The sequence below is a fragment of the Neltuma alba genome, unplaced genomic scaffold, assembly GCF_004799145.2.
Source record: "Neltuma alba isolate B1F8T4 unplaced genomic scaffold, ASM479914v2 tig00003922_pilon, whole genome shotgun sequence".
In the NCBI taxonomy this organism is placed as follows: Eukaryota; Viridiplantae; Streptophyta; class Magnoliopsida; order Fabales; family Fabaceae; genus Neltuma; species Neltuma alba.
The window spans coordinates 18541-41463 of record NW_021633481.1 but is presented as its reverse complement, the minus strand read 5'-3'; the positions used below and the strand labels follow the sequence as shown (position 1 = coordinate 41463).

Genomic DNA, 22923 nt, shown 5'->3' with positions numbered 1-22923 from the left:
GCAATTTCATATATTTGATGCTTTGCTTCACTGTATTGCACACCAAATTCAAGTTTTAGTGGTTAAAAAGAAAAACATATAAATCTATACATATATTGAGGCGTGTTGGATTTTACGACAACATATAGCAGTAAACAATGAGATGATAATTGGAACTAGTTTCAATACTCATAACTTTGATGAACACTCTTAGCTAGAGCCGGGAAAACGGGCCGAGCCCGTCGGGCCGGCCCGTTTAAGCCCGTTTAAATCGCGGGCCGGGCTTGTATTTTGGAGTCTTGAAAGGGAAGTCGGGCTTAAAAGGGCCAGCCCTGTAGGGCCGAAAAATAAACGGGCCGGCCCTGTAGGGCCGCGGGCCGGCCCGTTTAAGCCCGCCAATATTTTTTTAAAATTTTTATATTTTTTTCTTAACTTAAAAAGGAAAACCCTAACATTTTACACATAATATACTCTTAGTTTTACTTACCCCCACTGCTCACACAAATAGCATTCACAAAAAAGAAATCACCATAATTCTAAGTATATTAACAAAAATGTGTTATTATTTATAAGTTGTCAAAACCTATTAAAATACTAAATGTGTTATTTTACAATCTTTATTTATCATTCTTTCATATTTTTTATACTTGAAATAGAATTGATTAAAGAATCTTTTGAATTAAAATAAAGATCTATATCATTTTTATAGTTAGAAACAAATTTAGAACTAGGGATGATGAACTCTTTTCTTTTTTGTCAGTAGGACAAACAATTATTTTTTATGTAGACTATGTTTGTTAGTTAAACTTTTTTGTTAATTATTTATAATTAAACAAGATCATCCATATTGTAATTATTTATTGAATTTAGTGTTTATTTAGGTTTATGTATGTCCTCTATTTAGTTTGTTCATCCAATAGACTCTATTACACTGTGATAGATGTTTTGACATAATGATGTTTATGTTTGTGACTTATTTTTATTTATATTTATATCTTTTATTAGTAATTTTATTGTTTCATTTTTATTATTTCGATAAAATAGACAAAAAAATAATAATAATACATTTTAGTTAAACGGGTCAAAAGCCCGCGGGCCGGCCCGAGCCCGTTATCTCACGGGCCGGGCTTGAAAAAATGCTTCATTTTTAGAACTCGGGCTTAAACGGGCCGGCCCGTTTAAGCCCGAGCCCGTGACGGGCCGGCCCGTTTTCCCAGTGCTACTCTTAGCTCATCAGATTTGGACTTTCTGTATCTGATTTAAACAATCCAAATTAAAAATTTAATAAAGTAACTTTAAATAGAAAAAAACTATTTTCTAAAAAAAATGATAGTTAAAAGATTATTTTTATTTGAGATTCTATACATGTTAAAATAATTATTTTGAACAAATAAAAATAAAAAACTAAATGCGGACCATCTAAATAAAATACAGATGGTCAAAATTTGATGACTTTAGGATGCTCATCAAAATGATGAGCATCGAAACTCTCTGCGATGATAATATGAGATAATTTAATCTGGTCCAGCTTGGAGATCAGCAAATTAATAATTTCGTGATTTGTGATGCATTTGATTGGGCAATTTGTGAGTTTAACTATTTGAATCAATATAAATAATAGGAGAAGTCGTTTCTCTTCCCCCTGGTGTCTTCTATCTTTTCAATCAGGAATGACCCCTTTTTATTTCTTTTTCCGATCGTCATTTTCGTCCTTTCCAATTAAAGACGAATCGATTTTTCCGATCCCTTATTTGTTGAGAGTTATCAAATCTTATCCAAACAGATGCTCCATTCACCGTATTCCCCCTCTCTTCTTAGTGTATGAAGTGGTTGGAATGTTAGTTTTGATCACACACACATATACATATACTTATTTATTTAAACTGATTTATATGACTTATAAATTAGTATATATCTAGAATATTTTAAAGATATCATATCACACTTGTTATAGTTATTACTAAATTATCTAACTTCTTTTAATATATTCAAATCAATTAAATGATTCGTATACTAAGAATTTTAACATTTTCAAGGTCTTGATGATCATTATGAGAAAATTAATGTTACGGGCACGATCCATTTCCTACACGGCCATGCGATTACTATGTTGTGGTTGACTCTAAGAATATCGTACTTTGGTGTCACTGTTCAGAAATATTATTGGCTCATCACTACACTGTGCCTTGCCCATTTTTTTTCCGCCTTAACAAAATAACATAAAATATTGGATTTTATGTTACAGCCATATAATTATATTATAAGTATAATTATTATAACTATAATACTTTTATATATTAAAGCCGTCAGTTTGAGACTCTGAGCGGTCCATGTGAGATTTCAGACTGTGCCCTCCTTTGGCTTCCTGTGCTGGATTATAATATCTCTTTAATTAATTTGATTAGATTAAAAAAGTTAGATAAGTTAATTAATTATATAATTGCATGCATCTGTCTTATATCTTTTCAAGATTTATCACCAACTCTATTATTAACTATAAAAGTCAGACAAATAATTTATTTGATTCTAAATAAAAAATTTCAATTTAGTCATTTTTTTAAAAAAATTATAATTTTTTAAAATATTTTATTGAGGGTTCTAATAAGAAGAGATTATTACAAATAATTAATTTAATTAATTTTTTAATATTGATGCATTGTTATTTAACTTTTATAACAAGAGTAAGAGAAAATATATATTTTTTATTTTGATTTTTTGAAAAAGGGAAGGGAGAAAAGACAATGCACAAGTGGAGATGGGGAGCTATGGGAGGAGTGCAAGTAGTTGCCGGATTTAAATATTTAATCATGTAGTAGTAGTAGTAGTAATAAAATAGGGGAAAATATCCTATTGTGTTATCTGCTGCTGCACTCACAGGAAGAGTCCCATTATACAAAAATTATTGAAAATAAAAAATTTAATTAATTTTTTAATATTGATGCATTTTGTTATTTAACTTTTATAACAAGAGTAAGAGAAAATTATATTTTTTTATTTTGATTTTTTGAGAGAAGGGTGATGGGGATACGCTTGTACTTGGATGAATTACTGCCGTATGGTTGGTTGGTGGATATATTGAACAGGGGACCCCTGGTATGAACATGATCAGTGAAATTCCAACGTGAAAGAGGGGTCAAGTGGAGGGGCAAGGGGGAGGAATAATCATTTTCTTTTCAAAATCTATCCATCCATGTCTGAAGTTAAAAGCTGGGAAAAAAATGGAACTCATTATATTTTTCTGATCTTCTCCCCGCTTTCCCTTTTTTGAGTATTCTCTTCTTGTTCAGACAGTGTCTTTCTTTGAGTGCCGCTTTTATCTTTTCGTTCCATCCAAACACGGTTCTTCCTTTTTCCGTCACTTATTCTCTCACTATTCACACCCCCTCACTACAGCGAGAATCGGCTTCCAAATTATGTCACTTGCAAAATAAAACCTCAAATTCGACAAAAGAAGTGGTTCAAGTGTAGGACATGTTTTTATCTGACTTTCCCCACCCCCCCCCCTCTTTCTCTCTGGTTTCCCATAATGTTTCATCATCCTTTTCTCTCTCTACCCCTCTCTCTGTAATCTTATCTGCTTTTATTTTTTGTCACCCACCCTTTATGGTGCTGTTTACTAAAAAAAGACCCAACGACACACACAAAAACCCTCTTGTTCTTGCTGATACTGATACTCTTCTCTTCACTCAAGGAGGCAACCTGCGTTTTTTTTATCGTACAGTACTATACTACGTAAGTACTCTCTTTTCGCCCATCTCATCACCTAAAGATTTTGCCTTTGATTCACTCTTTCCTCTATTTCTTCCATGCATTTTAAGGCTTCCTCCTGCTTCTTCACTCCACTTTACTCCGTCTTAAGATTTTCTGTCTTCTGAGTTCAGGGGTTTCACTCTTCTTTTCCAAGTGAAGACTTCTTCCTTGATTTTGAGGATTTTTGTGATGCTTTGATGGATGATTTTGAAAACTCCAACTACTAACAAGATGAATTCTGGCAGTGACCTGTGTGGTTGAGGATCAAAGTTTAGATCTAACTAGTTAATACAAAGCGGAATTCTCTAATTCCTCCTCGTTTCTCTTTTAATATCAGTTGCTCATCTTCTTAGTGTTCTCTAACTTCTTTCTGCTCTATAACTGGTCAAAACCAAACTTAAATAGAGATTTTTATGTTCTTTCCTTCAAGTGTAGGCAGGTTTCTGATTAGTTGTTTGATTTTATGTTAGTGAGTCATAGGAAATGTGCTTAAGAACGCAAGTATCTCAAATGAACGGGTAATATGATGCAAGAATCATTTAATTAAATGGTTATGCTAGCATGGAGGATATAAGTTTCTCCTTACTCCCTCTGAGGGTCATGAAATTTGGAAAATTTCCCCCAATTTTTTCTTTTGAATCCCAGAGTGCCTCATCAAAATTTCACTCCTGGAGCGTTTTCATCTCGCTGCAGTTAAATTTATAACTTCATTTGGCGGCAAAGATGGTTTTTTTTTTCCTTCCCGCAAGAAAGTTTTAGCTCTTGAAAAAGCCAGAAAAGGCTTGTTCTTGAATATTAAATTAAACTCTTTTGTGAAAGTTTTGCAATGACAGAAGGGATATTGTAGAGGAGAACAAAGGGAAACTCAGATTCAGAAAGGTAGCCTTTCTATTGTTGATGTTGCCATGGTTTACTTCTGAAAACCTATCCTATTAGCTTTAAGAATTGAATAGAAAAGCTTGAAGCCAGAAAAAAACATCGTTGGGTTTGCGTGAGCTTATCAGCTCGGAAAAAAAAAAAATTGTGAGATAAACAGATATCTTGGTTAACACAGTTTGATATGAAATTGGTCATCCTCGTTTCTTCTATATTGGGAAAAAAAAACATTATAAGGAGGGGGAAAAAATACTTGTCTAGAATTTCAGGGTACAGGGATCCATTGGTATCTCTTGCTAACAAAGTTATATCTCCCTAGGAAAGACCATATGATTTAATTCAATTGATGATACAATGATTTACACTAGCTTACTTGGAAGACAAAAGTTAGCTACCGCATTGTTTTCCTTGTGCATGCTGCACTTTGCATTCATCAAAGTTGCTTAACTATCCGGGGGACATCAGATGTCTCTTGGAGTGAGCATCAGTTGGTGGATTTGAATCTATGATCCATAAACACTAAAATAAACTTGAGCATGGACTTTCAGGCACAGAAAATCTCTAAAGTTCAGGCATTCTATTGAAGTATCCCGATTTAACTGGAGTGCCTGACACATGATGTGACTCTTTGTTTGATGTGTATGTACTTCATATATTTCTTTTATGGCTGCAACTGAATACATGTGTTCTTCTCTTGCTCTAACATCAATATCACCTTTTAGCTTAAATTTCTCTGGCATAAAAATAATTATTGGTATTCTGGCATGGGCAGCAATAGTGAAAGCCTCATCTTTGATAGTGTTTGTCATGCAGCATGCTGAATAGCCAGTTATCTGTGCAAGTTTTGCTTTCATAATGCTGGCTCAGTATGGTGCAGATATTTTCGGCTGACATCCATGTTTTGTCCTGACTTGGCACTTACTTTAAGGACGTATTTTTGACTTGCAAATCAGGAACATTATATCAGTAAACAGAACTTATCTGCTTATAAGATAATTTGTTACGGAAATAATTTATTTATATTCAAGATCATGCCTAGAGCCATAAAAAAACGGTGTTGCTAACTTTAAATAGGCCCTATAGGCATAGCAAGAGTCATAAAACGTGCATGGATGCTTATCGTATAATGCATTACAAATGGAACTTGCAAGAAATCGTATACTTCTTTGGTTTGTAATTTTGAATGTGATCGGAGATGAAAGATAGACTTACTGTTTCATAGACTTGATACTTAACCATGTATGAATACTGCAAATGGAGGAAGGTAGAAGCTTGGGGTTCTAGAAATGAGCTGCTTTCTGCGGAGGGTACTGCTCTTATTTTACTGGGTCCATGAAAACATGGGTATTGGAACTTAAGACTTCGTGTAAATCAGGTTATCTCTTAAGTTGGTGTAGGAGTAGCTAACCATACTTCTATTTCAGTATTGCTATATGGGTTTAATCTTTTATTAGATCTTCTACTTCAAAATAACTCTGTTTTGTAGCTTATTGAAATACCGCATTGAATTGGACGCTTGTTAAATAGGTCTGAAAGTTGCATTCATGATTTGTATGATAAAAAAGCTTAGAATCTACAGTATAATGGAGAAATATCAGAAAGAAAATCCTTCAGAAAAGTACTTGAAAGATGTAACAAACACACGTATAAGTGCTATTGGTCCTTGGAATTCACTCACATTCCCTGTAGTAAAACTAAATCTAGTGGCTTTTGGCCCTTTTTTATTTTATTGACAAGAGTTTGATGAGGTAAATATTTAGATATAAACGAACTTTGGGTTTGCAACATAACTTAGTTTGTATTCTGCTTGGGAGCACATTCAATAAATATTCATTTTAAGTGCATATCCCGGTTATAAATGAAAAGGTTGTTGGAAGTTTGAGCATTCATCTCTATCTTCTTGGTTTCTTGATCTGAGTGGTCATTGGGTCTAGTGACTCATCAGATTGTCAAGCATGATAGGAATGGGTCAATCACATGAAATATGCCTTTTTGTATTGACACCTTTAAGGGAATTAAACAAGACATCAAGTGATATCCTTTTCTGTTGCTTCCACATACACCATTCCACATCTTATTTAGCTTTTTAGGCCATTTTCTTATCTTTCCTTTAGAACTTACCTTTATTGCATCTTTACGTCCTACATGCCCGAACAATCTCAGACTGCTGAAATTATTGACAGAAGAATATCAAGGCATTAGTCAAATGTTCTGGATGCCACAGACTGAAGGAAAAAGAATTGAGTTATCGTCATTTACTTGTGCCTGCAACTTAAGTTGCTTTTTTGGAATTTGGGAATTAACAAAGGCTCACATGAACTTCTAAGAATTTGTGTTGAGTTGTATGTGAAGTGATACCCAAAAATCTCCTACTTTTTCTTGGTGAGTGACTTATGCTGTTGTTTATGCAGTTTGATTATTGAGTGGTAAGCTGATCGAAGGAAGGAATTTGCTGTGTCTTGAGTGCTTGCTGGAAGGGAAGTTAGCTGTTAGCAGGTTCATCTAAACATGATGGCGCCAAATTTGAACTTGGAACCTGAAAATCATTCGGAAGATAGTAGCCAAGTAGCTTCCAATATATCCTTGCAAGAAACGTCCCATGATCTTACCAAGGACAGCAATACCACATCTCCTGTCTCACAAATCTCACAAAACCTGAAACTGATCCAGTGTCTTTTTCCCTCGACTTGACCCTCAACTTCAACTCCAATGATGGTGAGTTGAAGCGCGCAAGTGATGCCAGCAGTGAAGTGGGAGCTGAAGCTCAACCTTCAGGATCAGCAGTTCCAGGGTTTTCTCTTGTAATTACTGTAGGAGGAAGTTCTTCAGTTCTCAGGCATTGGGCGGCCATCAAAACGCTCATAAAAGGGAGAGGACAATGGCGAAGCGTGCCATGCGAATGGGGATGTTCACCGAGAGGTATACAAGCCTGGCATCACTGCCTCTTCATGGTTCTGCTTTTCGGTCTCTCGGTATAGAAGCTCATGCTGCGATGCACCAAAGACCCATGCCATCACTGAGGGCTCCCGACTTAAGAGCCGGAGCAAAATTTGAGAAAGATTATTTTGGACCACAAATGTTCATGGAAGATGATGATAGTATGGGTCTGTTTTGGCCTGGGAGTTTCGGCAGGTGGAAGGTGGAGCCGGCGCGGCGTTAGTATGGGACACGAGCACCCTCAAACTTCAACTACTAGTTTTGTAGCAATTGCACCACCGCCGCCGCCACCACCACCACCCCCACAACCACAAACATCCACATCTCCTGATCTCACTCTGAAGCTCTAAGATTTTTGCATCTTTTGTTTAATTCTCTTCAGACATGAAATTATTATTTATCAATAGGGCGTGCATTGTACAGTGAGTATGTATTTCCCCATGGATTTTCTAAGCTTACTTGAGGTCCTTATTAATCTGATTTTTATTCTGCTTCATCATTTATCTATTGCTGTGGCGTGTGAGGTAAATTTTATATCTGCAATGTGTTTGTGATGATGGCCCTGTTTGAGAGGAATCCTTCGACAACCATGCCCTTTCTAGAATGTGTCTTGGGATGGTTTGATATTACCTAGGGTCTTTAAATATAGGACATAGTTTGATTTTTATTTCAGTTCTAAATATAATATCCTAATTTATTTTGCTTTTTATATTATATTTTTTTCTCTTCAAAATAGTTATTCTAATAATAATAATTTAGTCAATATATTTGATTAGTAATAATATTTTAAAAAAGATAATATATATTTATTATAAATATTTAACTTAATTTATTTTTTAATCACTTTAAATTAGTTAACTAGCTTCTATAATTATATTTCACTAGTCAATCAGTTTGACAGAAAGGTGTAGAACCAATCAGAAGGTCCTCCCGTCATTGTAGGCTCAAATTGTAGTTGGTTCTGCTGGGTGTACAGGAACCGTGGGCGTTTCAAATTCTGGTGTTGTTGAAGATTAAGGGACAAGAAAGAAAGAGTTTGGAGGGAGTGAAGTTGAGTTGAAAGGAAAAGGATTAGAAATTTGGTAATAAAACTGTACTAGGCTGGAAACAATTTGCGTAAGATGAATGGCGTGAATTTGTGATACGGGTAATATTAGTGTGTTGGATGAAACCAAACCGTGGTTTGGAAAAGTGATTCTGGAGATAAATTCGGAAGAATAGATTTTGGAAAGAATAAATGTTATGAAAAGTGATTGAGAAGTGAGAGTGTTTGGATAGTTGTTATCAGAAGCACTTTTTATATATACAAATTACTAAAAAAAGACATAAGTTAATATGATAATTACAGAAAAAATAGATTTTATGAATATTTAATTTAAAGGAAAAAATTGTAATAATATATTTTTATTAACATAATTAATAATACATAAGATAATATAATAATAAATAATTAAATGTATATATATTTTAAAATATAAGATTAAATATGTTTATAAAAAATATGTTTATAAAAAAAATAACAAGATACATATCCTATAAGCTCTCACACTCTCTCTTTTTTCTCTAAAGTAAAAAATTTCTGCTTTTCCAAAACCATGTTTGGTCCAAACCAGTTTGGTCCAAACCAGGTTGCCCAAAACCGTGGGTGTTTGGGTGACTTATCACCCAAACCATGGTTTGGTCCCCCAAACCATGGTTTGGGGTGTCCCCAAACGGGGCCAGTTTTGATAGTAATGATGGGAAGATATTGGAATGGGAGTCCTCGCAATCCCATAACTGGAGGGCCCCCCAATTCTATTCCTAAAAGCATGTGCCTACCGTCCTGTGAGATGGGACAACAAGGAAGTCTGCTCCTGTGCTGGTCCTCGTCATTTATTGATTAATTCACTCATCTAAGATAATGGAGAGAAAATCGGGTATTAACTGCTGCTTTGGTATATTTAATTATAAAGAATGTAATGACAGGGAATAGAATGTGAAATTAAAATAACAATATTTACATGATTATATATAATAACAATAAATAAGCATTATATGTGTATATATTATAAGGGCAGTAATGTCATATAATCATACAAGGTCTTCATACGTTCCAATATTGGATCTCAATGCAGCTATTTAAATAATTAGCATTACATAATGCATTCCTCTTTTTATTGCAGAATTCCGACTAATATCTTAATCAAGTCCTTATATCAAAATTATGGGGGTATTTGAAAACACCAAGAATAACTTTTACAAGTGCTTTTAAATAAATAAAAATAAAACTATTCTCACATTTAATATACTATAAAATTATTTTTAAAATTTCATCCAAACATTCAATATGTATAAGTAACTTTTAACATATTTTACACAGATAAAGAAAAAATCTAAACTTTATTAGCTCTCCTTTAAAATTTAAAACTTTTCAACTTTATCCCGTTTAATATACATTATACCTTATGTAAACAAAATCAATACAATAATAAATTATAAGTAAAATGGTATTTCATATAAAATTTCTCTCAATATTATATAAATAAGACTAAAAAATATCTTTTTCTTATCCTATAAATAAAATCAAAAGAGTATAAAATAAATTCCTTTTTATTTGAGTTATTAAATGATGCTGAGGAAAAATCTTCACCTCTCAAAAAGCTACTATATTAATTATATGAGCAAAGACTGACCTATAAGTAATGAATTCTGACGGATAATGTTAGGTCAGGAAAATTGTTTAAAACTTAGCTTTATTAATTTGCTGACTGATGTGATTTATTATTATTTTTAAATTTAAATAGCAGCATTAATATTGATTATTAAACGAGAAATTGTTGTGATATTCGTAATTTGCAAATAATATGGCTGAGAATTTAATCAATTTATTGTGTATTTACTGTATCAGCATCTAGTACTATGACGAAAAAAATTTACTACGGTGTTAGTGCTGAAAATATATTGACTTATCTTAATTTCCAAGATTCTCCAATGTTGGGGACTTGGAGTGCAATAATAGTGATACAATAAATGAGATCAAATTGCTGGCAAAAAAAAAAAAAAGGGATCAAATTTTTCGAAAAGGCGAATTGGAATCAAATTAGAATGCACCGTCAAATCCTTAAATGAAGGAAGAAAACAGGTTAAAAGAATTTTTTTTAAAAAAAAATGGATAATTAATGCAATGTTGACTTTTGTTGTATGTGCTCCTTTAATCATTAATTGTATCGTCATTTGTGGGGCATCAAATAATTCTTGACAGATTTGTTGTCTTATTATTCTATGTTTGGGCCAGCATTTTGACCTGGACTCAGTTTTGGGATATTTTTGTTCACACATGAACTTTCTTAGAACCTTACATAAAATCATACGCGCATGACTTTTGTAATTTTCAATTTTGTACGCCATAATACGTTACTCCCACCACAACATCCTATTATTCTTTTTTTGGAAAATCAATGTCAGAAATTGTAATTGCAAAATATTGCAAGAAGTCGTCAATCTGCCGACCGTGGGCCTTTGATCTTCGCAGTTCTCACCCCGCACGTCTAGAGCTCAAAAAAAGAAAGTTTGAACTCAAAATTATCAAAGCATCTTTGTTCCAAGAGGCGTTAGAACTTTAATTATTGGAAACTTTAAAAAAAAGTTATTCACGTGGTTAAATGTTTTTTTAATTATTGTTATTGTAGGTGTTATGACGTGAGTAAATCATAAAGATTATAAAAAATAGCTGTCAAAATACTAACTCATGTCTTAATTATAAGATTTCATTTGCAGATTATAAAACAGAATTTTATAATTAGGACCAAAAATAATACTCCTCCGGTCCTTATTATAAGACCCAATTTGACTTTTTATTTGGTCCTAATTATAAGACCCTAATTCATTTTGTCTCTTATATTTATGCATTTTTTCCAAGATAATCCTTCTAATAATGATAGTTTTGCCACTATACTTAATTAGCAAGGATATTTTAAAAAAATATGCATCGATTTTTCTAAAATACTCTTTTTCTTACATTTTCTAAAATATTATTATTAATCACATGTGTTAGAATCATATTTACAAAACTCTTAAATCTCCAAGTAAGTTATATAGAGAGAATTATAAGAAGTCCCAAGAAGAAAAAAAATAATTACTAAAAAACCTCAATAAATTAATAGTCTGTAATGACAAGTGTCAGAATAAAAAATGACAACTTGGACTTATTTTATAATTACTATCCTTAGTCTTTAATAAAAATTATTTGATTTTATTTTGATCCTAAATATAAGATCCTAATCCACTTTATCTCTTATATTTATGCATTTTTTTAAGGTAGTCTTTTTAACAATGATAGTTCTAACTAATATACTTGATTAGTAGAGATATTTTAAAAAAAATAATACTTATTTATTACAAATAACTAACTGAATTTATTTTTTTATTCTCTTTAAATTAGTTAATTAGATTTTATAATTAGGATAGGAAATAGTATTGTTTTTTGGGATCTCATGAGGTAATAACAAAAGAGATATCCATGATGCTTGAATATTTAAAGCATTAAATTAGAGGATGAAACGCATGGATTTTTCCAGCTAAGGTGCATCTGACCTTTTTAAAGACAGAAAAAAGACATAAAAAGAGGGGATAAAGGGAAAAATCAAGAATGGGATTCAAGCAGAGGAAGACGACGAAGGGGGATAGAAGGGAAAAGTTTGAATCGTTCTCTGAGCTGGTGGAGAAGAAAGTTACAGTCAAAGTGGTCCACTTAGGTAATTCTGTCCATTTCACAGGGCTAAGACTGTAAACACGGCCATTTCTGAAGAAAAAGCAACGCTTTCTTTTGTTTTTGGCGTGTAAAACCTTGAAAATCCTGCCGTTGCAGACCAGGGCTATGGCGTTTTGAGGAATCGATCCTCCAGAGCCCCCCGAAGAACAAAAAAAAAAAAAAAAAACCCACCCACTGCCCCCGATTCTCCGTTCATTTTCCGAGTTATCCTTTGGCTCTCTCTCTCTCTCTCGTTCTGTCTGTCTGTCTGGGGTGAGCCCTCTCTCTCTCTATATCTCTGGTTGGTTGTCTCAGCCATGATTAGAGGGAAAGATCTTCCTAATGGTCTTGACTCTGATGGGGAGAACTCTCGGAGCAAGCTGTCAAAGCCCAATTTTGACCGTGGCAAGGAGAACCCTGAAGAGAAATTAGGTTATCCGGGAAAGGGTGCGTATTTTCTGAAGGATTCAGAGGCGGGTAGTGATGGAATTCTATTGAAACCCTCTAAAGTCGGGACTTCGGCCTTGCAAGAGCTGACCCTCAGCTACCTTTGTGATAAGGAGATTCCTGGTAAAAGCTTGCTGAGTTCCTTAGAAAAAGTCAGTTGCAAAGGCAAAGAAGTTATCATCTCGGAGGATTCAAATCGGGATGAGAAATGGGTCGAACGGGATTTTCTGAATTTGAGCGAAACCAGGGAGAATTCTTCAAAGCGATCGGTTGAAGAAGAGGTTGTGAGGGAAAATAAGGACAAGAAGCAGAAGCTGGAGACGCTTAATCTCTCTCTTGCCTTGCCTGATGTCTCCCTTTCTCTTACGGCGTCAAACGCCCTGCAAAACGGTGATCAGCCGGTGAGGCCAAGGCCTAGCAAACCGTCAGCGACTACGTATTCAAATGATCATACAGCGGCTTCTCTATCTTACTCGTATTCCCATCCCTTCTCGCACAACCCAAGTTGCTCGCTTACCCGTAATTCTACAGATTTTGATTATTCCGTTAGCAAAGATGATCATATTTGGAACTGCGGAGAGGGGACGAATGGGTCAGTGCATAGTCGGTTCAAGCCCATAGGAGATGGGGTTGCCTTGTCTAATCATGGTGGTGGTGGGTATAATTCGACCATGCAGGGTAATAATAGTCAGTATAAAACTACAAGTTCAGATAACCATTCTTTTTTTCCGTCGGAATTACCTGCCAGGCCAAGATTTGAAGCTCAGTCAGGGGACTCGAGAGGAAGGAATTCTGAGAATCTGAGAGTATTGGAAGGTTTAGATGGTGGGAAAGTAAGGAAGCTTTCTAGACCAGAGAAAATTCTCAGAGAGATCGTGTCGGAGTCTGTCCCAACCATGGCTGCTCAGTTTCAAGAGCTTACTGATGAAGTGATTGCATCGACGAAGGAATACTTAAAGAATCTCATTGAGATGCCCGAGAAGAAAGAGGAAATGGTCAACCTTCAAAATCGGCTTGAGCGAAGATCTGACTTTACTAAGGAGACTCTTTCGAAGTGCCACAAAGGGCAACTTGAGATTTTAGTTGCTGTCAAGATGGGGCTTGCAAGCTTCTTATCTGGCAAAGTCCCCTTCTCTGAGATGGTAGAGATTTTCTTGCATATGAGATGTAGAAATGTGAACTGTAAGCGCGTGCTGCCGGTTGATGACTGTGACTGCGAGATTTGTTCTGGAAATAAAGGATTTTGCAGTTCTTGCATGTGTCCTGTCTGTCTGAACTTTGATTGTGCAAACAACACATGCAGTTGGGTTGGTTGTGATGTTTGTTTCCACTGGTGCCATGCTGCCTGCGGCATTAAGAGGAATCTTATCAAACCTGGGCCTAGCTTAAAAGGGCCATCAGGGACCACTGAGATGCAGTTTCATTGCAGTGGATGTGGACATCCTTCAGAAATGTTTGGCTTTGTTAGAGATGTGTTCGTATTTTGTGCAAAGGATTGGGGTCTAGAAACCCTGGTGAAAGAACTTGACTGTGTAAGGAGGATCTTCAAAGGAAGTGAAGATCGCAAAGGGAAGGAATTGCATGTCAAAACTGATGACATGCTCTTTAAGCTTCAAACTAAAACGGTGTCTCCTTTGGATGCCTGCAATTACATCCTACAATTTTTCAATTGTAAGTCTCTGGACTACTGTCTTCCCCGTTTCATATTTAATTTATGTAGTTTATTTAAGTTTTGAATTATCCACGCTATGCAGCATTTTAATGGGGATCATGCACTTTGAACACGTCGTAGTCTGTTTATCCTTGCAAATAATTTAAGACAGACACATTTTAATTGTTGAATTAATTGCACGAAAACACGTGGTATCACTAAATGATTAAGGGCTTGGCACATCTTCTATTTTTTGACGTGACTTACAAGTATTGACCCATTTCCTCGTCATTTGGAGGAGGGAAAGCAATAATGTTGGTAAATAGATTGCTATTCTGAATACATATTTCAAGTAGAAAATTTGGTCTGCTGCGGTAATGGAATTCTCAGGTTGGTTTGGTTTGATGAATAGACTGGCAGGAATTTGATGGAAGATTTTACAAAAGTTTTCGTGATCCGGAGGGATCTCTACTTGAGTTTGGTAATATAGATTTTCGATGCTCATTAGTATGGGACATGGGGCCATCGGTTATGACTGGGCCTGGAGTGAGCAGGATGTGACATTCATATGGAGCAATTAGATGAGCCTATACAACTGTCTGTTATGCACACGCCTTTAGTACAATAAATTAAGAGGAAAATGGAAGGGAAAATGAGTTGGTGTCATGGTTATAAAAGGGGAAATTCCCAGGAATAATGGCTATAAATGCAGTTGAAGTGCCTCATTCTAATTTTTATTAAGCCATGCTTAGAAGTTAAGGAAGCAGAAGGGATGACGTGCGAAGGGGAGGGATGGAGTAGAAAGGAACTGTCTTTCCTTCCTTGGTATTCACAATGATAGAAGGAAAGTGAAGGGAAAAAGTTACTGGTTTAGATACTCCAATCTAACATTTATTAACTTGTTTTGAATTGATTTGATTGTAATTGTGAATTTGGTATGTTACTAGTTTTCTTCTAATCCCATCCCCTTTCACCCTCACCATTAGCTCCTATTGAAACTCATTATTCTTGCGAAGTTTACGTAATGAAAGCGCCTGCTTGATTTTGGCTGGATGCTGATAATATATGACATCTAACTGTTTGAAGAAATTTCTGATTTTTGCCTGTTTGATTTTAGCTGGATACTGATAATATATGACATCTAACTGTTTGAAGAATTTCTGATTTTCAGATGCAGATGGCATGTCAGACTTTCCTGCTTCCGGTATATCTTCAAAGGATTTGTCAGCATCTCAAGCTAATCTTAGAAAGGAAGCAACATCTCTTTCACAATCTAATTCTCTAATGTCAAAATATACTTATAACTCGAGCTATTCAAGGTCACAATGTGATGCTCTGTCAAATGATCTTCATCAGAAAGATATCAAAGCTTCCATCTTAAATGAATTGAAAAGTGAGAGTGAGTTCCAGCTGGGGGCCCTGTTAAGAAAAGGTGGGCTTGATAGCTTGGAGAGCATTGTGAGGATTAAGGAAGCGGAGGCCAGAATGTTCCAAACCAAGGCAGATGAAGCCCGGAGAGAAGCTGAAGGGTTCCAGAGGATGGTGAGGACGAAAATTGCGCAGATGGAAGAAGAGTATGCTGAAAGGCTTGCCAAGCTCTCTCTCCAAGAGACTGAGGAAACGCGGAGGAAGAAATTGGAGGAATTGAAGGTCTTAGAAAATTCCCATTGTGATTACTTTAAAATGAAAATGAGAATGCAAGCTGAGATTGCCGGTTTGCTGGAGAGAATGGAGGCAACGAAGCAGCAATGGGTTTAACTTAGTACAAGAATAATTTATTTTTAAGAATATGCTAAAATGGGTGTAATTTATTGATATGGTGCCATATGAATGTTCTGTTTCTCGCTAGAATAAGTTATTTTTGGTCGATAAATTTGAATATTGGTAGTGCTTAATCCATCAGTTTACTTCACATGTTGAGAGCCCAATTGCTAAACCAGTGATTTTTGCTCTTTTTACCCCCTAATGCACGGGAGCCTAAGTGTTAGGCTGGGGTAAGTTTCTTTGTCATCTGATATTTTACACTTGCTTATGGCTTTGACCTTATTTCTCTGCCCCACACTTGATATAATATCATCTCCTGTGAACTGTTACGCGCACGTTATTGCCCTCTGCAAGTAGAACATATCTTCTAATCGTCCTCTAAAAGCTTGCAATTCTTAATAATTCCGTCTCTGCTTGACTGCTTCTTAAGACCTACAGTAAAATCCATGTTATGTTTTGAGGAAAATAGGAAAAAGAAGTAGGAAAGAAAAATTTTCATGAGCTCGATTTAAAATATAGAAAAAATAGGATTGTAAAATTTTAATAAAGAAAGAATATAAAACAAAAAAGTAATAAAATTAATTAAAAGTTTTCAGCTTCACTTTATTAATTTTTTAAATTGAGTTTATCAAAATTTTTCGTCTCCTCCTCCCTTTTATTTTTCTTATACCACATGAAACCTTAGTTCTTTGATCTTGGGAATCAGTTTCGATACTCATCACTTTAATGAACACCTTAAACTTATCAGATCTGGATCATTTATATCTTATTTTGATGATCAAGATTTAATTTCTTTTTTATTTTTATTTATTTATTTAAAATAATTATTTTAATATGTATAAAATCTAAAATAGATATAATCTCTTAACTATCATTCTTTCAAAAAAAATAGTTTTTTCTATTTAAAAATAATTAATTAAAGATTTTAAATTTGAATTGTTCAAATCAAACATAAATAGTCCAAATTTGATGGGATCAGAATACTCATCAAGATAATAAGCACTAAAACTGATTCTTTGACCTTGTGGGTGGAGCATAGAGGGGCAAAGATAGTGGTCGCTTAAATTGTGGGATTTATTTAAGGGAAAATTTCACTGTAGGACCGTACAAGACAATTAATCTCAAAGAGCCCCCAAAACTTTCTGAAACTTCACTGCAGGACCAAGGGGCCAATCTGATATTAATTCCACAAACGAAATGACGACACTGCCCCTAGTAGAAGGGAACAAGTGCGGAAGAGTGCATTTACAAGGGGAACTAGCCAATTTGCAGAATAAATACATATGTTCACACGTGGAATCAGTCCGTTCACATGTGGACTGGTTCACCTGATGAATGCGTCCGTGAGGGAACAAGTGCGGGAGAACGCATTTGCAAGGGAAACTAGCTAATTTACAGAATAAATACATATATTCACATGTGGAATCAGTCCGTTCACATGTGGACTAGTTCACCTGATGTATGCGTTCGTGAGGAAACAAGTGCGGGAGAGCGCATTTGCAAGGGGAACTAGCCAATTTACAGAATAAATACATATATTCACACGTGGAATCAGTCCGTTCACATGTGGACTGGTTCACCTGATGTATGCGTTCGTGAGGAAACAAGTGCGGGAGAGCGCATTTGCAAGGGGAACTAGCCAATTTACAGAATAAATACATATATTCACACGTGGAACCAGTCCGTTCACATGTGGACTGGTTCACCTGATGCTAAGGGTAGTGGCGTCATTTCGTTTGTGGAATTAATATCAAATTGGCCCCTTGGTCCTGCAGTGAGATTTCAGAAAGTTTTGGAAGCTCTTTGAGATTAATTGTCTTGTGCGGTCCTACAGTGAAATTTTCCCTTTATTTAATTTAGTGCCCTCTGCAACTGTGGGAGCATTTTCTTTCTACTTCTTTTTTTTGGCGATAATTTTCTTTCTACTTCTTGAATTTGATGATTGGGCATGGCAAACTTGGACATGGCGATTCTTTTTCTTTTTTTTACCTTCCCAATTTTAATGTCATAATGACACTTAATGAATCAGCTTAACTTGAGTTCCTTTTTTTCCCCATACAAACTTGAGTTCCTTATAATTTTCTCCTTTTGTGTTATAACTTGACCTTGTGTTATTATGTTTCAGTGAAAAAATTAAATTTTATTAATTACAATTTAAATTTTAATAATTTTTTAATTTTACTTATATTTAATATTTACATAATAATAAATGAATGGCAAAAGTATATATTAATGTAAAAGATTTAATGATATAAGTTATTAAAAAAAAAAAGTATCTTCTTCCTCCAGCTTCCGCATCACGGCGAGCGCGTTTTTTGGTTGAGTTTGATATGTGATGACTTTTTAAACGTTCTTCGTTTATTAATGATGAATGTTATTACCAAAATCCAATTTGCACCTGGTTTAAAGAAATTGCAATTTCTATGCTTCTCTTGCATTTTTTATGTGTTATCTTAAAATAGAAAAATATGATGGATATCTCCATTATCCATTGTCCTTACTTCTTGCTAAGGGGTGTTTGGTTATTTCCAAAAATGCTTTCTAAAAGTATTTTTTTACAAATTGAGATAAACTTATCTACATATTTATTTGGTATACTATAAAATCACTTTTTAAATAATGGTTTGGTTTCCATTTAAACACTTCCTAAATTCTTTTCATGGATTATTCTTATATTGAAAATATTTTCAATTTAAAATATAATTTTATTTCTTTTATCTCCATGAATCATAAAGACAAAAATAAATCATTTTTTTATTTGGTGAAAATCTCATGTTGATTTGTTTTTTCATTAAAAAAAAAGTGTTTTGCAATTCAACGATCATATATACTTTATATTGTTTCAACAGTAAAACATTTGATACCCACAATTCAGAAAGCCTCAATTCAACCAGTAACACTGCCCTTTAAGAAGGCCAAAATAAAGTCTGGTGCTTTTTCTTTGAAATCCCCTACAAAGAAAACTACACGACAAACAAGAGGCTGGAGTTTTGTTTGTGTGTATATATATAGAAAAGAGTGAAACAAACATGAATCTGTGAGAGCATGCATGAGCGGGTGATAAATAATTAAGTGTGAATAATTGTGAATTAAAACAGTATAATAATGTTTAATACTACTACTACCATAAAGGGAAGAAACCGCTGATTATTTCATGGCGTCGATCAGTAGTCTGCGGGGAGAGTAACAGAGAGGCCAACAGTGACAGCAAAGAGGAATAGCAAAAGAGCAGAGAAATTGAGGACGAGACCCTCTTGGCTGCGACCAAGTTTCAGATACTGGAAGCGTTGGACAAGGCCCGTCTCTGCTGTGCACACTGCCAGCAGAAATATGACCATCCCCATGAGCCTGTGCCATGGCTTCATTGAAGCTCTCCTTGACATTTCTGCTCCTGGGAAGAAAAATGTGAAGAACGCCAACAAGTACTGTCGTCACAAAAACAACAGCAACATTAATTAATGGGTTCGTTTTAATTCATTCTTCATTAGATTTATTATGATGATAGATACCTGCAAACCAAAAGAGCAGATGGCAATCATGCCGAACCAAGAGTGTAAGGTGTAGATGTGATAATGAAGATGAACCTCTTCCTTATAAACTGTAATAACTCCAAGAATTCCAGATGCTAGAGCTATCAGATGCAGCAGCATGTGTGCCACCTTCAACGATCTTCTTTTTGCTTCTAAAGCCTTGTGCACTATTATTGCTGTTTCAACCCATATATAATTGCATGTGTTGTTAGTTACACACACACACACACACACATATATTGAGGCTAATAGTGAAGAGGGACTACTTGATGATGCGGGTTATTACGCACGTACCTTCTCCTCCGACTAAAACAAAGCCGATCATCATCAAGAGAGTATGAAACTGCAGAGAGAGAGAGAGAGAGAGAGAGATTGTAAGAAACAAGCATACATGTAAAACAGAGAAGAAGTGATCACAGTAGGATTGTAACAGATGAAGTAGAAGACATTGATGAGCTTGGGTTTGCTGGGGGAATTGAAAGCGAAGCCTCCACGGAATCTGAGAAGCCAAATGAACACAAGAGTGGTGACAGCGATGAACAACAAGTGGGCAAAAATGGTGACTGGAAATGCGTGTAGTTGGTAGCTGCGAGGCATTTTTGGAGTATTGAACGAAGAGAAGAATAATTTCTGATAAATTGGAAGAAGCTAAGGATCGGAGTCGGTGTTTCTGGTAAAGGAGAAGCAGTATAAATGAAACAATGGTTAAAAACGGAAAAGAACCAAACACCGGCGACACGGCGAAGGTCGGAAGAACCGACGTCGTACGTCTGGCCGGCTGCTATTTGGTGACAACTTCTATGAAGTGAAGCATTTTATAGTGAGTATTAGGATTTTATTTATTTACTTTGATGAATCATCTGTTAAAAATGATTGGTGCAGTTATTCCCTTAGTCAACTATGATATATTTTATTATGGAATTTATAATTCGGCAGTCCAATAAAATTAATTGAGATCATTAATTTTTTTTTTTAAAGAAAAGGTCCATTTTATTAATTTTTTTTAAAAAATCATTGCACTCGCTTCACAGAAACGAAAAACAAAGAAAGCGGGTTAGCCCAGATACAACCTTGGTAGTATTATTTCTTCTGAGAGTACTATGGGCTGGCCAAGAAAGTAATAAAACGTTGAAGCATCCGAGAGGGAAAAGTTTGTCCAATTATTTATACATTAATTGTAGTTATGCTCGTGTCAAAGGAAAATGACAAACACAAGATTCCTTTCATGATCTTTGATGCTTTGGATGGCCAGACGTGCCTCGTAAGAATTGGCCTTTGGCCTTTTCCATTACATGTAGAATTATTTTAGAGTTGTTAAGGAATGATATTTTTTGACAAAAAAAATGTTGACAAAAAATAATTGATATGCCTAAAATTACATATAGAGAGAAGAAAAATATGCTTATATTAAGTTTCTTATATTTATTATGTTAAGTTGTCTAATTAGTACATTTAAAACGGAATAAGAACCTAACAATTCTAAGATAAGATATACTATATATCCTTGAATTAATATGCGTTGCATTTTGTATAATCACATTATACAACGTTACTTGTTTACTCACTCAACAAGATTTTTCTTCAAGTTTATGGCTTTATAATAAAATAAATACCCTTCATAATTCAGATTGATTTAATTTATTTACTGAATGCAAATATTTATGGAAAAAAATCAAATATATATCGTTTAAAAATCAAATGAGCCGCTTTAATAAGAAGCACATAGCAATGCCGTCATAAGTTCAGAAGAATGTGAAAAAAAAAATATTTATGCACACCGTGTTATTATTATTTGCAGGAAATGAATAGTGGAGTTATTACAAAATCAATTGAAAAACTTGAAAACAAAAGAAAGCATATGAATATTGGAAATGAGAGCATAGACGATGGAGAAGAATGATTCAGACATAATGGGCAAGACCAACGGAAAGATCAACGAAAACACCGAACAAGAGAATAGCGAGGCCGGTGAAGTTCATGAGACGTCCTTCTCCATATCGCAGAATGCTGTTCAGCCTCAGGAACGTGTACTTCTCCATTAAACCTGTGAGAGCCGCGCATATTCCCATGTACAGCAAAGCTCTCCCTCCAGCTATGTGCCACGGAGCGATTTTAAACCTTGTTACGTCCGGAGCTCTTCCCATGAACGTGAAGAATCCAATCACCCACTGCAATATATATATATATGGAATTCATCCCTTCTTCTTCTATAATATCATCTTTACAGGGTCGATCGTATAATGATGAACACACACACACACGTACCTGTATGCCGTACAAGACGAAAGTGCCGATGCCAATCCAGGAATGGAGGCTGAACACGTCCTCCAAACGGGCCATGTCGTGGAACTTGAACACTGCGCATAAACCAACAATTCCCAGAACGAAAGCAATCAAGTGAAGTAACATGTGCATGAACTTCTGGGTCGACCTCTCGCTTGGTATCGTATGGTATGCCATTATTGCTGCTCATAATCACACACAAAATTAGCGTTACTTTGCATGCACGATATCAGTACTGCAAACACACCATGCTGATCTCAAGATTATTGGTATATACCTTGACCCGACATGAAAATATAACCCATGAACATCAGAAGAGGGTGAACCTGCGTACGTAAGATTTTGATGTTAAAAAGAAGACGAACTTGTTTATATAAGGGAATGGGTGTGTGTGTGTGTGTGTGTGTTGTGTTATACGTACGTTGAAGACTCGGTATCCATCGGGAGAATCATATTCAATCCCCTCACGATAATGCAGCAACCAGATAAGCAGGAGGATGATGGCGAGGATCCCAAACAATTGAGCAAAAATGGTAATGCGAGAGGCACGGCGCCTGTAAACCACCGTATCCATATCCATTGTGGCAAACGCAGATTTTGGATAGCTCTGGGACTCTGAAAAGTTTGTGTCGTCTTGTGATTCTGATATGGTGGTGTGTCGTTAAGGTTCTTATATATAGATTAGATACTCACTGTTTTTCGGCTTTACGAAAGGGAGGGAGAATTGCTTGATCGGTTGGTTTTGGAATTTAGATCACAGAAAACTTTGAGCTTTAGCAAGCATCTTTAACAATTTGTGCCTCAAGTGCACAAAACAACAAAAGAGGATATATTCTTGATTATAATTTGGAAGCCAGCATGTATTATGTAGCAAGTGTCCCCCATAACGTAGAATCCAGTTAAACCCAACTCTATTAGTTTTCAAGTGGGCCCAAATGATCTGGCGTTGTTCTTAACCATGAGGATTGGCATATTTG

At 35.2% G+C, this 22923-nt stretch overlaps 3 protein-coding genes and 1 pseudogene across 3 annotated transcripts; 2 read left to right on the top strand and 2 right to left on the bottom strand.

Annotated features, from left to right (window-relative positions):
* Positions 1–3562: 3562 nt before the first annotated feature.
* LOC114743064 (zinc finger protein 4-like) lies at positions 3563–8045 on the top strand (annotated as a pseudogene).
* A 4377-nt stretch (positions 8046–12422) lies between these two features.
* On the top strand, positions 12423–16291 carry LOC114743063 (protein OBERON 3-like). The gene is made up of 2 exons (XM_028931268.1): positions 12423–14389; positions 15541–16291. Exons 1-2 carry the CDS (start codon positions 12589–12591, stop codon positions 16125–16127), a joined length of 2388 nt encoding a protein of 795 aa, XP_028787101.1. The 5' UTR covers positions 12423–12588; the 3' UTR covers positions 16128–16291.
* A 3006-nt stretch (positions 16292–19297) lies between these two features.
* On the bottom strand, positions 19298–20260 carry LOC114743061 (probable ascorbate-specific transmembrane electron transporter 1). Its single transcript, XM_028931267.1, has 4 exons — positions 20081–20260; positions 19958–20006; positions 19643–19839; positions 19298–19558 (listed from the first exon to the last, which is right to left on the bottom strand). Exons 1-4 carry the CDS (start codon positions 20258–20260, stop codon positions 19298–19300), a joined length of 687 nt encoding a protein of 228 aa, XP_028787100.1.
* Positions 20261–21430: 1170 nt separating this feature from the next.
* LOC114743068 (probable transmembrane ascorbate ferrireductase 3) lies at positions 21431–22579 on the bottom strand. The gene is made up of 4 exons (XM_028931272.1): positions 22368–22579; positions 22224–22272; positions 21929–22128; positions 21431–21831 (listed from the first exon to the last, which is right to left on the bottom strand). Exons 1-4 carry the CDS (start codon positions 22524–22526, stop codon positions 21565–21567), a joined length of 675 nt encoding a protein of 224 aa, XP_028787105.1. The 5' UTR covers positions 22527–22579; the 3' UTR covers positions 21431–21564.
* Positions 22580–22923: the final 344 nt, after the last annotated feature.

What these genes read in the sequence shown, in the direction of transcription:
- LOC114743068 (XM_028931272.1), bottom strand. Translation starts at nt 22,526, where the DNA reads ATGGATATGGATACGGTGGTTTACAGGCGCCGTGCCTCTCGCATTACC. An exon ending in ATGGATACCGAGTCTTCAAC is followed by an intron (nt 22,273 to 22,367) that starts GTACGTATAACA and finishes TTACGTACGCAG; the next exon opens with GTTCACCCTCTTCTGATGTT. An exon ending in TCGTCTTGTACGGCATACAG is followed by an intron (nt 21,832 to 21,928) that starts GTACGTGTGTGT and finishes TATATATTGCAG; the next exon opens with TGGGTGATTGGATTCTTCAC.
- LOC114743063 (XM_028931268.1), top strand. Translation starts at nt 12,589, where the DNA reads ATGATTAGAGGGAAAGATCTTCCTAATGGTCTTGACTCTGATGGGGAG. An exon ending in CATCCTACAATTTTTCAATT is followed by an intron (nt 14,390 to 15,540) that starts GTAAGTCTCTGG and finishes TCTGATTTTCAG; the next exon opens with ATGCAGATGGCATGTCAGAC.
- LOC114743061 (XM_028931267.1), bottom strand. Translation starts at nt 20,260, where the DNA reads ATGCCTCGCAGCTACCAACTACACGCATTTCCAGTCACCATTTTTGCC. An exon ending in TCATCTGTTACAATCCTACT is followed by an intron (nt 20,007 to 20,080) that starts GTGATCACTTCT and finishes CTCTCTCTGCAG; the next exon opens with TTTCATACTCTCTTGATGAT. An exon ending in TCTGCTCTTTTGGTTTGCAG is followed by an intron (nt 19,559 to 19,642) that starts GTATCTATCATC and finishes TTGTGACGACAG; the next exon opens with TACTTGTTGGCGTTCTTCAC.